This window comes from Penicillium cosmopolitanum, assembly GCF_028827165.1.
Source record: "Penicillium cosmopolitanum strain IBT 29677 chromosome Unknown utg000001l:1.0-706529.0:1.0-706990.0, whole genome shotgun sequence".
Taxonomy (NCBI): Eukaryota; Fungi; Ascomycota; class Eurotiomycetes; order Eurotiales; family Aspergillaceae; genus Penicillium; species Penicillium cosmopolitanum.
The window spans coordinates 553,353-571,605 of NW_026622671.1; the positions used below are offsets into that span (position 1 = coordinate 553,353).

General features: G+C 48.9%; 2 protein-coding genes across 2 annotated transcripts; both read right to left on the bottom strand.

Moving 5' to 3' along the window:
- Positions 1-9,815: 9,815 nt before the first annotated feature.
- N7509_000127 (uncharacterized protein) lies at positions 9,816-10,409 on the bottom strand (the record flags this gene model as incomplete). Its single annotated transcript, XM_056624774.1, has 1 exon — positions 9,816-10,409. One exon carries the CDS (start codon positions 10,407-10,409, stop codon positions 9,816-9,818), a length of 594 nt encoding a protein of 197 aa, XP_056494875.1.
- Positions 10,410-15,810: 5,401 nt separating this feature from the next.
- N7509_000128 (uncharacterized protein) lies at positions 15,811-17,445 on the bottom strand (the record flags this gene model as incomplete). Its single annotated transcript, XM_056624775.1, has 1 exon — positions 15,811-17,445. The coding sequence occupies one exon, from the start codon at positions 17,443-17,445 to the stop codon at positions 15,811-15,813; it is 1,635 nt and encodes a 544-aa protein (XP_056494876.1).
- Between the last annotated feature and the right edge of the window lie 808 nt (positions 17,446-18,253).

The following is an 18,253-nucleotide window of genomic DNA, read 5'->3' on the forward strand; positions in this document are numbered from 1 at the left end:
CACTGCGGTAGAGCCTGAGGCGGGTGAAATATCCTCTGCGTTCGGGTCGTCGCAAGTGTCCTCGGAGAGTCTTCGCTGTCTCTTGGCTGGCCGGTCGGCTGGTGAAGATGATGCCGCGAGTGGATTCATTAGGGAAGAATGGGAGAAAATTGAGCGTGCACAACAGAGCGGGTTTCCATAGATTTTAAATAGAGCATATTAATCTGGAGGGAGCATATTCATCTGGGAGAGAAAATCCCGGCCATCAAATCTCCTGGGCCATTCGTCACCCGTGTTGCGTTGACAGACAGTCCACGCACGTTCTAACCTTTGATGCACGACGTTGAAACCCCCGTGGCAAGAGCAACGCAGTTTCTGCAGCTTCTCAAGGCAATCTGGTTACCACGTATTGTGAGATCAATGGTTATCTTCCTTTCATGCTCGTTATACGCTGCAGTGCACGTTGCGCATTGTGTATCAATGCTGGTCGGCACTTTTCTGTAGCCCATATTCAGCACCTCAAGCAGCACTACCTCAGCACCCGTCCACGCAGACTACCCGCGTCCACTATGCCAGGGACCAGTGTACCTTTATCCATTCACAGCGGGCTCTGCGATCATCCATCTCATACTGAATGGCCCTTCGGATACCCTCGTGTGTCGCGATTGCTCGTGCGACTCGCAAACTGTACGTATCCACCCTTGGATCTGCCAGCAGAGCGTCGACGACAGGGACAGGGGCGCCTTTGACTGCCAACACCAACGGAGACTCCAGCCATCGGTTCTCCAGGTTGGGGTCAATCCTTTTGTGTCTTAACAGAGTCTGGACTATTTTCAGGTCACCCGCACGGGCGGCAATCCCCAGAGCCTTGTCATGCGTCGTCAAGGTACCTTGGTTGATTCTGAGTCGCTGTCCTTGCTGCACTAACAGTCTCACCGCCTCCAAGTGGCCTGCTTCCGCCGCTTGGCATAGAGGAGGATTCATTAAAATTCCACCCGTATTGATTTCGACGCCCCTCTGACTCATAAGGATTCTCATTGCGCTCACTCGGCCGGCAGCAGCGGCGGCAGAAAAAGGGGTCTGTCTTGCAGCGTAGATATTCAGATCGATACCTGGAGCCGCCAGCAGCTGCTCCAAAATCGTGGTATCCAACCGAGTCGCGGCATGGTGTAGTGGTGCCGAGGGTGTGTCTAGCCGACCGGAGCCGCCGATCAAGTTGGCATCAATGTTCTTTACAGCGAGTAGCCTTGCCGTTATCTCGTCATATGACAGTAACGTCGACCACCAAAGCGGGGTATTTCCAACATTATCCACACAGTTCACGTCAGAATGAGGATGCTGGAGAAGGAGGTCAACCACTTCCAAGCGTCGACTGCGGACAGCAAGATGGAGTGCTGTGGCACCATGGCTATCGATCGTCGCCACACCAGGACGTTTTTGTCTCAAGAGCACATTCACAGTATCCACCGATCCATGAAGAATCGCCTGATGCAGCGCTGGCTCATCGAAATGATTTTGCACTAGGTGAAAATAGTCTTGCCCCTTGAGAAATAGGGCCCTCATAGACGGCGGGTTATATCGGGCGGCCCATGCCCAGGGCGAACTGCCAGTTTCGTCGGGTAAGTAGGGGTCACTGCCTTCGGACAGCAACAGCTCCGCCAATCCAATTTACCCCACCAGACGGCGAGGTGGAGTGCGGTTTGGCCTCTCTGATGCCGAAGATCGACTGCACAGTCCGTTAATTCCAATATGGGCCGCAGCGTCGAGCATGAGCCATATTTGACCGCACACCACAAGGCGCTTTCGTGCTCACGGTTTTGGACATTGATATCTAGCCCACTACTTTTCAGGAGGAGCTTGAGCACGGCGGATGAAGAATAGTTAAGGGCCCTCATAACCGGGGTTCTCCTACGAAAGAAGGCATTGACGTTTGGTCCCTGATGAAGCAACATGAGCGTAAGATCAACATTGTCATCTTTGGCGGCTAGGCCAAGAAGATTGTTGTTCTGATGTTCGATGTTGAATTGGAGAATTCCCGTTCGTAGAAGGTGGTTCAGCGACCTGCAGGATCTTGCAAGAGCGAACTTAGCGCTACCATGTAGGTATGCGGCAATCATCAACACTAGTTCTGGAGGCAAGTCTCCCATTTGAGACTATTAATCTATTTAGTTTCCCATGGGCAATATGTCGTGAGAAGACTTAACGAACCATGATGTAAAAGAAGTGTGAGATGGTGTGAAATTGGGAGAAACCTGGCAGAAGGCCAAGAGACACGAGGGCAGCTTTATAAAGGGCTCCAATCCTTGGCCCAGTCCATCCGACTAGAGCGTCCAGCTATAGGTCGCATCATGCTCCTGGGATCTCTTCGGTGGATCCAGGGGTTTACCTTCTGATGGCAAAATCAGCATTGAGGACCCAAGGCGCTTTGTTACTCCTGGGAACGCCGAAGCTATTCCCCGGGTCACTACAATTCTCTCAGCATGTCACAATTGATGTGACTCCAGACCACAGGCTATTTCTGTCCAGAGAATAAAGGGTATAAGTGTCAAGGTATGCTGAATGCCGCGACGGTCCAGATAACACTATGTATTTTCAGGCAGCATCGGATCCAGTATGCCGAAAGGGCTCACTACTTACCACTTTAGGAGCCGTACAGCTCGCCACCAAAGCCTTGAAGAATGTTAAAGAAAACGCCATCTGAAGAATACCATGGCCACGGTTGTTGGTGTATTTAAAGTAGACTCAGTGTCGCTTCGATTGCATCTCACTTTTATCAAAGTTTCATCCAAATCAGATATCCCCAAGCCACGAACTATCTCGACCGCTCTTCTTATTACAAATTGCTTCGCCATTTTGATAGAAGCAAGAGAATACATCTGCGATCGATCCAATTTTGACTATTTATTTCCAAAGCCATGACAAAATCTCATGGATTGGCAGCCCCATGCTCTAGCAGATTACGACGGCCCTGCATTCCCTGTCGCGTTGCCAAAAAAGGATGCGATAGAGATATACCCGCCTGTCAGTCTTGCTGTGACCGTAGGCAACCGGATCTATGTTTGTATGAAGAACGGGTCCCTTTGGCCTTGGGACACAGCACAATGCCGGCAGCTCAACCAGAAAGCTCGAAGCGGCAAAAGGCTGTCTTCGAGGCCGAGCAGACGCATTATAATGGGCGAAATGAGAAGACTATCGATGCGCAAAGAGAGACCTGTGAGACCGGGCAAGTTGCCAATCAAACGGGGTATGAATTCCAATCTCCATCCGACATTTTATCTTCAAGAGACTTCCAAGCCAGCAACGACCTGATGGAAAATTGGAAAATTGACAGCGAAGTGGTGACATCGCAGAAGCCACCTCCCAGTCTTGTCGGCCGCTTTCCGCTCAGTACAGGCGATCCTGAGGAGCGCCCGGGCTCTTTCGGCCCTTGTACAACGCAGTCATACTTTGATATGGCTCTTTCGGTAAATTCGGCGGCCTCTTTGTACATTAGCATTCACGGCTCACACTATTCCAGGTTTCCTTGCCACCTCGGCTCCAACCCCAAATTCCAGCACCTGGCACTCCTCCAGCTGAGAGCCGCCACACCTTTCATCAGCTCTTACTGGTTCTAAATTACTTATTCATTACTGCAATGCTCCCTGGAAATGAAGGCTCCTTGTGGGCCATAATATACCGGAGTGACTATGACTGGGAGAAGAGTTTCGTCTTGCAGTACAGTCAGTTGCAGTCCTGGCTCACTGATATCCGCGACGCTTTAAGCGAATCTCAGGGCTTGCTTACTATGTCCTACGAAGACTTGGAAATGCAGATCCGGTATATTCTATTCCTTCTCGGACAACATTCATCGCAAGAGTCTAGCTTTGTTCAAAAGTGTTTCGAACAACCCTGTTTTCCTTACAGACCATTTGGTGTGGGAGCCAGTATCGCTCTGATATGCTACGCTTTCATGGGCATTGATGCTCTGCCTATACGGGGCTACGAATCGAAAGAGATCTGGTTACGTGACGAGCTATTCTGTTCTGCCATGCTGGAGCATCTGAGATTGTCACCAATATTCTCCTCTGACCTCTCGATGGGGCAGCTGCAGTCCATCCTCACAAGCCTTCAAAGGGCGTTCCAGAACGAAGAAGTCAGAGTTGCCGCGGTACTGCCCGAAAGAATTGATGTGAGAAACAGAGCGGAGGTGATAGACTATTACATGCACGCATTCTTATCGTTAGATCCGCTTCTTCTTCCCAGAATCTCTCTGGTTTGGGGGATTAAGCCATTTGCTAACTGCACCATTCGTGATTTGGCCACCGCCTCTGCAATTTTGTTCTACAGCAAAAGTCTGATCCGAGATCTAGAAAAAGATATCAAAATGATCCCTGAAATTATGCAATCAAAGCCCGATCGCATCGTGGTCACGGAAATGTTTCATGTCAAAGCGTGGCAGGAAATCCATCGGGGTGGCGGCCGAAAAGAATTGTATATTAATGTCTTTTATGTTTCTGTCGGACCTATGGCACAGCGGATGACCTAGAAGGGGCTGGTAGATTGACTGGATGATCAGATACGAGAAAGAAATCTATTTGCTAAGTTCGAATAGAAAGGTCCATTTTGAAGACTTTTGATCGTATGTATCATAACCGAGAGAGTAGGCTGCGGTAAAAGTTATGGGAAAGAATCATGCATGCCCTGCCGTGGTAAAAAGTACTGAAGTTACCGAACTCGGTGTGATGGCATAGCTAGCACGATGGCTATTATTTCCTATGCAGCGGAGACAGTACTGTACCCAACAAGACTTCTCTGTGGCGAGACTGAGAACCTCTTTCCACAATTACCACGTTTCAACTTTGGCCTCCCTGTGGGGGCCGAAGGGGGCCGAGATGTGTGTTTGTGTATCATTAGTTGCTGCACTGGTGAAATCAGTTCAAGTATCAACGACATAGTGCTAGGTGAATCATCACTGAATGATCTGAATTATGATCCATCACCATCCCATTTCAAAATCTGGTTTGGAGAACCGCATAGCTGCATAGCTCGGCGTGATTGCTTTTCTCTCGATATCATCTTACAAAGAAATGTCTTGGTTGATTTTTTTTACACTACATCACCCCCCCTATACAAGACTTTGGATGGCCAACTTGTCCATCCCAGCTTCGCCGCATTGCTTTCAGGCCCGTTCTGTATTCACGACTACGAAAAAATGGATCTCGATGGCAAACCATTGTACAGACACTCAAAGCTCGACTTCAATCGCTTCCGTAAAAAGCCCGTCGGTATGTGATATCTGATTCCGGCTATGGCAAACATCAATGCTAATCCTGATCAAGACAAGCCTCCATCTCCGATGCATCGCTCCTCTGAAGCCTTTGTGAACCGGCTCCCTTTTCTATATTCGAAAACCGAGGAGATTGTCTGGAAATGGGAGCAGTCCAAGCTCTGTGGCCAGAGCATCAACACTATCTTGCAATCCACCATCATGCCACAGGATCACCCTTCCAACAGACCTGACAGGGCAGACAGATTCGTTTCTATGCTGAATGGAAGTATCGTCGTGAAGCCTCCGGCCTACCTGACGAATCTGAAGCCGGAGGATTATCAGGTGGGATTTCTGCATACAGAAAACCTGACAGATATGAAGATCATTCTCCTTGGGCTACCCGAATGGAAAAGACCTTCCAAAGTCCGGGAAAGCATGCTTAGTTTTGAGAAATTGCTGGCCGGGAAAAGTTTTCCACTCTTCTACAATTGGTCAACCGAGTACTGGATCTCAGATTCGGTCATTCTCGATCCACGGTCAACCAATGAAACTGAGATGATCAGTAAGGGAAAACGGACGGCAAGTAGTCAAGATTTGAGGTACCTTTGCGCTGGCCTTCCATCAACCACGATAGGGCCTCTTTTCAACACGCTTGTGACCTCGGGGAATGCAGACCCAGCCTGCTTTGAGTATTCGATGGGGTTCATTTGGATTCATGCGTCGATAGATGGGAGGAACTTCGAGATAGAGCTTGACACCTCTATCGATCCGTCTTGCGATCGCGTTGATTACATGCTACAACAGATGAGAGAGAGGTCGTGGTTGGTTCAGGCAAAGCTAGCGATCAAGCTCGAGAGGTCCAGCAGGGTGAAAGCCGCTATCTCGGTTCAGGTTTTGGGCGTTTCTCAAGTTCGCGTCACTTCTACTCAAACCAATCACTCATCATTAGGATGTATTTCAAAGCAAGGTGCCATGCTTTTCGCCTGGGCCATGCTATTTGTGTCAAAATATCTCTTCAAATTCCATAATCTTTCGTGTAAAATCAAAGAATAATTACGTCATTCGCGTCGCGTTGCCTACTGAAGGGACGAATTGGTATATAGACTCGGCCACTGAGTAATGATTTACCTCTGTGCAACACGAAACATGACTCGGCGGTTAGGTATATTCATCAAAGGTACATTTAAAAAGCCTTTGCTGTATTCGCAGAAGACGGACTTATTGTGTACCACGTATAGAAAGCACAAGAGTAATCCTAGTCCGAACATTCAACAGCTGCTAATCGTAAGAAAGGCAAGAGGGTACTCAGCATAAGAGAGCTCATATGGCGAATACTCGATGAACTTTTGCATAGATAATGTCTTCAGAGGCCCCCGAGCCTGTCGATTTCATCCCCGCTGCGACTGCCGGGTCCGCACCGTCTTCTGCTCCGGCCCATCTGGCGTATCAGTCATATCGCTCTTCATCCGCTCCTCTACTTCCGCCTCGACAGCCTTCAGCCGGTGGAGAAGGTCTGCCAGGTCATTGCGGAGATCCTCGATACACTTGCTTTGGTCCGTCAATTTACAATCTAGGGATCTGGCCTTAGGTTAGCCCTTTGTCCATTGCTTGGAGGGAATGTAAAACTCACTTCACCCGCACGTCTAGTCTTGAAGTAACATCTGTTAGTAAGCACTTTGCTTTCACGATAAGAGATGACTCGGACTAACTCTGCGAGGCATGTGAGGGTAAGCATGTTGCTATCTCTGGGCTGAGATAAGTGTCCGCCGTATTGAGGACTCGGTAGCACCCCGTGATCGTGGGTACTGGGAGGATCGCCCTGTTGCGGAACAGCTTTGTCGTTCTTGTTCGAGGGGGTCGATGGCTCTTCCTCGGTAGTGTCTCCAGACAGAGATCGGGATGGGCTTCGGCTGTATTCGGACTCCGAGGATGACAAGGACAGTGCGCGCTGCAATCGACGTCGGAAGTCTGGCATCTGCCGGGTGCGTGGAATTTTTCGAATGGCTCCCATAGTCGCGTATCGAATCAAGCGGGGTGTTGCCGACAAATAGACCTGTTTGAAAATTATTACGGGAGTGGCTCTTATATGATTCGTGACGGGTGACACTCTATATATGTGAAAATAGATCCGGCGAGCAAATGGCCGCAGTGGAAGAGGCCATCGCCCTGAGCCTAGACCAGCCATATCTAGTCTCACATTGTGAAAATTGAAAGAAGCGGGGCGCAATAAGCGTTTGGCAACACTTCAACGATTTTCAATGGGACAAACGTTGACTAACAAGCTATCTGCACGAATTGAACTTTCCAATCCTCGGATCACAGAAAGTTGGCTTCGCGGTTGGAGTGGCAAGTCAGCGCCTAGCGATCGGTGCAACGAAGCTGTTACTTTCAATGTATTCTGCTAGAAAAAGATTCATCTGCGTGCACATCGGGCTGGCTAATCTTGGGCCAATCTAGCAGGGGTAATCGAGCTGACGATTTAATTGGAGATCCGTTCATTCAGTGCCTATATCAGATAAATGTAGTGAGGAAGGGTAGTTGCACGTCCAAAATTGGGAGCACGCATCGAGGCAGCTAGGATGGCAAAGTTTACAAACACAAGTTCGAGGCTACGGGCAGTCGATTTTCCAGAGCCAGCCCATTCTTTCGAACTTATCGGCCAAGTTGAAGTTGTTTCACCATTGTCAACAACGTTGAGGCATTTTATTTGTCAGGCCTAGACCCAGGAGAGCCAAGGGTCCAGGTGGATCCATCCACTCCACCCGCTCTCCACCCCGAACTCTTGAAATTTCTTATTTCAACGTTGAATCAACCGCCTCAACACCCAGCAAAAAGGCGGTCGCCCGGTGCGAGTGTCGAGTGGGAATCTCTGGGTCAGGCAAAAATACGCAAGTGGTCTCTATCGCAAAACGTACCCGAAATGGAATAAAAGACGCTCTTTTCCCGTCGAAAAGAAAAGCAGGATTTTCCTCCTCACACTCCGGGCCACGCAGCCTTGGGGTGTCTTTTGCAGGTAAGATCTGCGTTACCAAAAAGTCTTCGCGGGAAAGGCCCCGCGTAATCAAGCTTGCCTCGCAGGGGGACGCTGCGTTACCAAGGGAGACCCGCAGGAGAGTGCTGCGTCAACAAGTTCTCCCTCACAGCCAATGAGCCCTGTGTTGTACAAATGCGCTCCTTCACAGCCCATGAGCCCTGTGTTGTATAAATGCGCTCCCTCACAGCAATGAGCCCTGTGTTGTATAAATGTGCTCCGCGGGGGACCTTCGCGACATCAAGAGCCTCCGCAGGGGGACGTTGCGAAACCAAGGGAGACCCGCAGGAGACCGCTGCGATACCAAGTTCTCCGCAGGAGACCACTGCGACACCAAGTTCTCCCTCACAGCCCTGAGCCCTGTGTTGTATGAGTGTGCTCCGCGGGGACATCTGCGACATCAAGAGCCTCCGCAGGAGTGTGCTGCGTCAACAAGTTCTCCCTCACAGACGATGAGCCCTGTTTTGTAGAAACGTGCTCCCTCGCAGCAATGGGCCCTGCGATTGTAAGGGTGTGCTCCCTCACAGACGATGAGCCCTGTGCTGTAGAAACGCGCTCCCTCGCAGCAATGAGCTCTGCGTTGTAAGGGTGTGCTCCCTCACAGACGATGAGCCCTGTGTTGTAGAAACGTGCTCCCTCGCAGCAATGAGCCCTGTGATTGTATAATTTTGAGCTTCCATGCAGCCTTGAGCCCTGCGTTATCAAATTTGTGCTTGTTTAGGCGACCCGTGACGCGACGGTCCTCGTCCTGATCCTCTGGCGATTGCAGGCACCTCTTCGTGGTGTCAGAGACTAGTATTCGGGTCCGTCTGAGACCTCGAAGAAGCCAAGACCTGCTCCAAACAACCAATAGAAATCAAGAATCCAATAAGACATGGTTTAAAATGGCTTCAGTATTGTATGTAAATGTCAGCGTACATGGCTCTGCTTCGAACAATGCACTTTGTAGCACTCAACCGCGCCCTGAGCTTCAAGAATGGACAGTCTCTTCCACGTAGTGTGAATTATAGCATCGAGTCATGGCTGATAGCGGGGTGGCCAATCTGGGTGGCGGCTGAAATCCAAAGTAGTTTCCCTTGGTGTGAATGCTTGTCCCTGCTGGCTGGCAGTGGCAGCAGGGTTTGTCCAGATGTAGGGAGATGCGGAGTTTCGACGGTGAGTGGTTAGTGTGTCGGTGTGTGATGGTGTTGATTTGTTGATGGCATTGGCGTGTTGATGGTAAGAATTGGCAATGAGTGAAGGTTGAGAATTGGTGATGATGGTGATGGGGACCGGACCAGTGAATTGTGAATCAACATGTTGATGTGCAGTGCGGTGTGACTCCCGAGCGGTGAAGTGACGGCCAACGGTAACACTCATCGCCGTCATAGTGGGGATCTTTATTCCCTCACGAATGCAAAAGTTAATAAACAATGCGAAATGATGATTTCTACATACAGTCAACTCTCACTTATTGCACACCCTCCTATCCAAGGAAAATCATGTGCAATAAGCGGGAGGTGCAATAAGTGAGAGGATGACATAATCAATAAATTAGCTAGCCCTTAGCCCCATTGCCTATTTAGGCTTCCATCCCATATCCTCTAGGGTCACCTGACGCTTCTCCTCGACCTGAATCCTGCCAAACTCGCTGATTAAGCTCTCAACCTGACGTATATGGTCTGATGTGCTCTTTTCCTTGCTTCCAACCCATAGTAATATATCCTGTAGATGACCCATTATATCAGAATTGGACAGAACCTCTGGTGGAGGCCCATTTTCTTCAATATCTTGTGCTTCCGAGCTCTCTATATCACAATATATATCTTGCCCATCAGTCTCATCTTCATATATAATATCTTCCTCTATAGGGTTCAAAAATTGATCAAATGGTATAATATCATCATGACCAAGCTTCTCAACTGCTTCATTATATAGAGCTTGAACCTCACTAGTTAACCCTGGCTCAGGAATTAGTTGAAAACCAGCTTCTATCTCATCTGGGATAGCTTTGGTCTCATCTTCAGAACGTATTAAAGTACTTTTTTTGAAGCAATTCTTAATCGTTTGATCTGATATTGAGCTCTTCCAAACCTGGGTTAACCAAAAGAGTGTATAAGATATATTCATACGATCTTGTGGATCAAGACCTCGATCAAGGATAGCAATCATCCAGCGCATCCATTTCTTCCGATAATAGTGCTTCAAATTTTGAATAATCCCTTGATCTAGAGGTTGATATATAGAAGTTGCGTTTGCTGGGAAAAAAAGAACCCTAATATGAGCAGGTGGTGAGATAGACTTCAGACCAGCAATATGTGGAGAGGCATTATCCAAAAGCAATAATGCTTTCTTATGTATAGGAATACGCCTATAAAAAGCATATAACCATTCCCTCATAATGTCTTGACGCATCCACGCCTTCTTGTTCCAACGCCAGACACATCCTAGAGCTTGGAAATTAACTCCCCGGAGCGCACGTGGTGTTTTGTGCAGTTCCAATTAACCATAAAGGTAATCGGTCTGATCCATCTGCATTTGTTGTAACGACAAGAGATATTCTAGTCTTATCTTTCTTCTTTCCAGCAATTTTTCCATGGGAAAGACCCCCATTTGGCATCTGCCTCCAGAATAGGCCAGTTTCATCCATATTATATATCTCAGATGGTTCATATTGATCGCATATCGTACGAATTTCTTCCATATGATTGTGTACAGAAGATGGGACTGAAGCAGCTTCTCCATGGAAAGTATGATATCGAAGATTATGCCGGTTTTTGAAGCGCGTAAGCCAACCCTCTGAGAAAGCAGGTTTTTGTTGATCTCGATATTCAGGGATCTGAGACCAAAGCTCGTTTGCTTTGATCTGGATCAAAGGACCAGTGATTGGAAACCCTGATTCAATATGCTTATTCACCCAATTCGAAAGCTTCTGGTCTAGAATAGGCCAGAAAGATGAAGAAAATCGTGAATTTGCCTTAGTAAGCCCTATATCAAGATAATCATATTGAGATGATAGAATTCTTGAGACCGTTGTACGATTAATCTTATGTTTAAATTGGGACAAAAACCAATCTACACACGCGGATTGGGTTGGTCTAGGGCTCGAATTAGACCAGAAGGCACGTAATGCCTGCTTTTGGGCATCTGATATGCCTAATCGAGCACGCTTTGCTGGTGGTAGAGCAGCTTGTGTAGCTGGTCTGACAGTTGGAAGAGGTGGAAGATCGGAGATTTCAGGCATTCTGATTGGTCGATGTGACTGACTAAGCGGATGACTCAGCAAATATAGGATGAAAATTGTGTGCAAAGGGTGAGTGTGCTAAAAGTGGGAGTTTTGTATGTAAAATCAAGAAAAAGTGGGCCCATCCAAGCGAATTGTGTGCTATAAGCGGGAGTGTGCTAAGAGCGGGTGTGCAATAAGTGAGAGTTGACTGTATTAGATTCGATATGGTAGTACATACTCCGGTCGGTCTTCTGTGTGACATTCTCTCGGCTCGAGCTTCGTCGCGTGCTCTTTGGCGATATTCTGTACAATATCTGAGGTAGTGTCGCTGTATGCTGATTCGATACCTGCAATATATATATCCCCAGACCAGTGCTATTATATACATTACCGGCAACGAACCAGCAGAGTAGCAGCGATAGAAAGCCTAATTCTTCTAAACATATTTCAAATATCATTGTGTGTCGGCCTGATCAAATGAAACACACTTGTGGCGCTCAAAATGCTGATCTGGCTGGGTGCGTGCCCGGAAGAACGGCGGGTATGATTATTTGGAAAATGATGGTTATGATTAAGCAAAATTCGCGCTGCCAGCACCTCTCCCAATGTGGTCTAATGGAATTTGCTGCATTTACTTTCTAATAACGGCTCGGGTTCGATTCCTGCAGGATAAATTCAGATGACCTTTCATCCGAAAGTTTGCTGATGAGTTCGTGGCGTTCGGTGATGACATCGAGGAGGGAGCATTCGATCTAGCACCGATTATCAGCAGCTGGCGCAAGGTGGTGTTCGCCACACACCATGCTCATGCCCCAGATGAGATCCCCTGCTACCAGCTGCGAACAGCACCCCGGCCGGGCTCTTGGGACTGGCCGAACCAGGGCTGTGTTTCACTGCCCTTCTATGTCAGCATGATTTCTGGTAGCTGGAGGTGGTACAGACTTGCCGTCAATATAGTCTGGAATCAGCATAGGCAAGCCAGAGACGAGTTAGCAGGCTTCAGCTCGATCCCACGTACACGAGGGCCCGGGATCAGTCTGTACTACGGGGAATGGATGTAGCCATACCTGCCAATGCACGACTCTGGGCAGATCTTCAACTGTGTCAGGGCAAATTACCACTGGACGAGAGATTCATGGTATTTTGCATACGACAAACTTCGACCTGACCTGAAAATGACTGGCCTCGCGGCGAGGGGTCTAGGGTAGATCTAATCCACGGCCTGTCTAATCGCTTGCTCAGCTGCAATCAGGGGTTGAAATAACTGGCCTTTAGACTATTGCCAATAACTAGTTCCAATTTGCTGATTGATGCTCCTCGGGAAAATATTTGTCCTTTTCTGTGGTCGTCGATTCTCGGCTTCCCTTCGTTGTCGCGGATGCTCCGATGGCTCGCTCGGTCAACAGTGAGGCTGGCTCATGGCCACCGACAAGCCCTCGGATCGGACGTGGGCAGGAGGTTCATAGCCGTCAGAATATTGCGAGATACTAATACATTGACTGTCAACCTTTGCCTGGACAGGGTAATGCCGGAGAGACGAATGAAAACACTTTGGAATTTTACCGTATGGCTAAGCAGAGGGCATCAAACCTTTCTGAATTGGGCCCGATAATAAGCCAGGTGAAGTGGCCGTGTAAACCACGTCTTCAGAGACAGCAAAGGCGCAAGCGTAGTGAGATTCAGTGGCTTGGCCCATCAGGCTGGTGCAGCTGGTTTAGTTTCGAGGACGAGGGGGGAACATAGCTCGGTCAGGTCGAGTGTAAAATTGAAGCTCGCCCTATGACGAAAAAGAATCATCAGCGATCCTTTCTGAAGAACGAAGAGCCACGAGCGGATAGCGATCATTTTGAGATTGAAAATGCAGTACTGGGCGTTGGGAATGGGCAAGGAGAAAGCACTAGGGGGACTTACAAGACAACGAGCGCCTCGTAGTAGAAAGTTCGCCATCCTATGAAGGGGCCGTCAGCACATAATATCCGCTCGTAATTTTGCCGTAGTTTTTGAACTTACATTGTCGCTTATTGCTGTCCACTGCAGGGGACTGTATAAAGGATGGCACCTAATTATCTTCAATCATTAGCAGGTAGCTTATGAACGCAACTTGTAACTCACCGTGCTCGCAGCTTGGACCATTCCAGATCCAGATCCTGAAAGGATCGTTCAATGGCTTCTCAGAGGAATAGCGGAGGCGGGGCTGATATCGAACAATTTCCATGTTAGCATGATTCCGAATGACTGGGCAGCTACACTCACTTGCTGTTCGAAGACCTCTTGTGTCGAGAAAAGCCAGGCTAGTGCGATGCTACAAGTCAGTCAATTTCGTTACACGATTTTGAAGTCAACATACCAATTAGTAGCCACGGAAACGAGAATTGATCGATATTCTCTTACCCGGAGTGACAAAGGAATGCTTGCGAACGACGGTTCTGCTGGTGACGGGCCGGGTATTTATAGCAATTCAGCCAGGCATTCAGCCTGCGTCAATGAGATCATCATTATGAATCGTGAGGGCTCAAACAAAAACTACTCTTCAATGATAACTGGCTCAACATTTCATCATTGATTCAAAGCAGCTCTCAGAGACATTGCCTTTTGTTCCTGGTGATCAAGAACATGAAAAATATTTTCTGGCTGTTGGCATGGTTTCAACAGTCATGAGGATGCCGCAGAAAAGAACCGACGACGGTTATCACCATTCACCACCGTGAGTCCGCCCTTTAATGCGACGGGTGAGGCGACGAGGTCATGTCATTTCATTTCATTCACCGGTGATGAGCCCATTACTCCACGCAACGAACACCTCATCAAAGACAGGCAAACACCATGCTATATTGCGACCCTAGATCTCTACCAGCCAAGCCGCGGTATTTTTCATTGCCTACCTCGTATATCGGAGAAAACCTATTACGCCTACACAATATCAAGCAGACACAGGCTATGGTGCAGCGTGTGACTGATTCGCACAGCCCACATCTCGCGAAAGAGCTCCATATATAGTTAGTGAGTCACTAGATCGATTATGCTTTCGCAGAACAACTTTTTCTGCTATCGACCTCGTCTTTGCTTATAGCAATACTTTGTCAGGGATATACATGAGGCATACACGCTAAGTGGAGGAACGGACCCACATGGTGCATCTGGGTTCGCGAGAACATGTCGGAACCTCCACGCCAGGCTACGGCCGGCCATACTTGCAATCAACATAGACTGTCAAACAACAATTTGCTGGGCCTTGCTGCCATGAATAACGATGCTGACCTCGCCGAAAATCTTCTGCAACGCAAGGCAGATGTCAATGCGCTCTTTCGAGAAAAAACCCCTGTAATGAGGGCTCTCAAGTACTCATCTATTGATGTTTGCGGCTTCTTCTAAAAAGCCCCGTACTGGATACCAACATCCAAAACCAGGCGCAAGAAAGCGCGCTATGGTATGCTGTCACGTTCGGAACTTGTTCTGTGCTACAAAACTTGCTGCAGATCCCGAGCCTCCGCGTCGACCTGCGACACAGACGAGGACGAACGGCACTCAATCTCGCGGTTTGGAAGATTCACACGCGAAATGGGAAGGAATATCTGGTCCGAGACCTATTTAAAAGAATCGCAAAATTGGTACTCAAATTCAAGGAAATCGGTATTGCTTTGGTGGCATTTGACCCGTCGCATGCTGGAGTTTCATAGGCCGCTATTCGGTATCTTTTGCATGCTGGAGTCGTTTAGATTGAAAAGTTCAGTTCTATCTTTAACGGGGTTGAGATTGTGTCTGAGTTTATTGCCCGATATGAAGAAGTCGAGAAAAAGCAGCTCTCAGGAACATCGGTGTTCAAATCCCAGCTGACTGATAACTTGGTCAAGTTATATGTCGCGATACTTGAGTTCTTAGCAGGTGTGAAAAACTTCTACTCAAAAACGCTTCGTGAAGTCTTTTATTCCGTCGACTAATCCAATAGTAGCACATGAAAGGTCTGTGTGTGGCGGCACATAGGGAATTTGAAGCTGTCATCTTGAACCCCAGGGCGAACAATCCCGATTTTCGAATTGCATGATCGTATTCCTGCATCACACATTATATCTATAGATAGGGGCCTTGATTCATTACTTTTCCGGTTGTAATTAATTCGAGCTACTAGTTAAAAGGTACGGCTGCTTAGGAAGCCCAAGTATTTATTATATCTCACTTCCGACAACGCTTAACCACACGGCCTTCTTGTACAGATTGGCCGCCTCTGCCCATGATGACCACCCCGTCTGGCACGTTCATGATAGCACAGTTTTGTGAGTTGTATGGCAAGTTAACTGAGACTAAGAAATGAATACCACCGATGGAAACACCGCCCTGATAGTGGTTGGTTTAAGAATCGTTGTATGTCCACATGTCCACAGCATCTCTCCAGGTCATGAAGAAGGGGTTTTGAAACGAGGCAACGCCTTGCTCCCCCAATTCATGGATCCAGGGGTGGCCGCCACGGGTCGTGGCAACATGTTCTGAAGCGACGTTGTGGCCGTACCACCACCACCGGGCATGGTCTTCAGGATTTGAGCTCATAGGTGGGAGTCCGTATACCTCGATAATGCCAACTGAGAAGAAGCCCCGACAGTCGTCACACCAAAAGCTTTCCGAGAGGTGAGCGGCGAGTGCTCGAGAGGCAGCAACGCGCTTAGGACTCAGAGGAGCTTGTTGGTTGTGCATCAAAAAGTGAACGAGCGACCACACTTGGTTAGGTTGCGATGAAAGCGTGGCCGCGCCAGCGAGAGCTTTGTTGATGTCCGAGTCAGGAACGTCGGCTTGGGCGACGCAATCCGAAGGACTTCCGTAAAGATTGGGATCCGGAATCAGTTGCATAACTTGGTTGAAACTAGGTATTGTATCGAAGAGTTGGGTCGGCCACAGAGCAGCGACTATGTTGTAGATCCTATGCTGCGTAGCGAGCACACTCACGCCGACGTTGCTGGTGCGATTCCAGTAGGCGCATTCTCCGGGAGAGGCAATCTCGCCCGGATACAACAGGATAGCCCTGCGAATAGCTTCCACCGCCTGGTTCATGGTAAGGCCACCTTTTGGGGCATCGGATTCCGTTCTCGGACACTGTGTAGAATCCCACCACGGACCAGCAAAGCATATATTGACGGGCCGTTGGACCACGCAGGTCGATGGGCGGACCTCAAACTCAGCACCCGTGCAGGTAAGTCCAGGTCCACAAACGAGCGGGCGAGGGAACGGCCAACCATTTTCTTCCCGGGCGTAGTTCAGACCAAAGTCGGGTTCAAAAGGGCCAAACTCGAGCGGGTTGCCAATGCAGCTCTCCTCCTCCTTTCGGAATGAAACGCACCTGCCCCTCGCAGGTTTCCAGGCTTCCGTCTTGGGTCCAAGTTTGATGCCGTAGTCGCCGACAGTGCTGGCAACGCAATCGGCATTATAGCTGGCGATCAACGCCTCGTCAGTGGAGTTCGCGACGATATCGGCGGCAGTGAAGCAGTATTCCCATTGGGGAGTAGATCCATCACGGGCCATGGCCCACGGACCCCATCTCTCGTGGATGTCGATCATGCACCACTCATCGGACGAGCAGATACCCGGCTGTTCATAACAGTCGACTCGAGCTGGGATCGGACAATACACGTCGTCGCAAGTCAATTTGATAAGATCCCCCTTTGCGGCCGTACGGATGACAGTGACATCGCCGCTCGTGTCGGCGTAGGTGATGTCTTGGCTTGCAAGGCTGCAACCGCCCTGAGTGAACCACATTGGCTGGCTGTCATCCGGCGTTCCGCATTGGACGCTGCCGTCGTCCCATCCCTGGATGGTGTCCACTGAGTAACTTTGCGACACGCGCTCGTCCCGTAACATTGCCCAGCGGTCATGAACCGCGGCAGGCCAGGAAGCGCGGTAGTGTTCTGGGTTCGAATGAGCATTGCGACAGAATGTCGAAATGACGAGGGCGAGAAAGACTTTTCGAGTGCGTGGCCAAAATATCGAGGATGCCATGTTGGCGGACAATTTTTGCCAAGGCTTGGACTTGTAAGTCAAAAGTGTCGCGTAATTAGTGTGTCCTCAGTGTTGGGAATTTTCTATATATAGACAGCGTGGACACCAAGCACAGTAGCAAATCACTCCACGAAATCCACGCGTAGACCCATGCCGCGCATACAAACTCCATTCCACGAGAGGTCCGCGATCCTAGTTAGCTCGCGAGTCCAGGGACCATCCATTCCATTAAGGGCTTCGTGGCGTCGGCGGAATGGGCTTATGGCATGGCGACAGCCCAAAGGGCATGGATAAGGTGCAGATACACAAGGAAGACAAACAAAGCAGAGTAATTGGCAATGAAGTCTCGTACTGACCCCTCTGACCATCTGAGGTCAATCTCCATTTTCCATCCCTGCCTTGTAGCTTTTCGGGCATGAACGATGGTGCTGTCTGGCGAGAATGTGCCAAGTCGGCAATGCATAGAATTCTTCCTCAAGTCAGCATACCATTGCAATGCCGACTGAACTTTCTGGCCTGTTTAGGTTACATCACAGACGGATGATCACGCATCCTACGCAGCTCGTTCGGCATCAAAGATCATTTGCCACTCACGGGTTAGGCAGACTTTAGGAGAGGTGAACTCAGAGGTATGAGACCGGTGAGCGACGACACGACTAGGCGTAGAGAATGATAGGGATATCTAAGGTATTAGGCAAATTCCTAGCTACTAGGCGATTCCTGACTACTAAAGTAATTCCTAGCTACTAGGTGAATTTAGCAGATGACAGTCGAAATGATACTTTGAAGCTTGATGGGCAAATCCTGC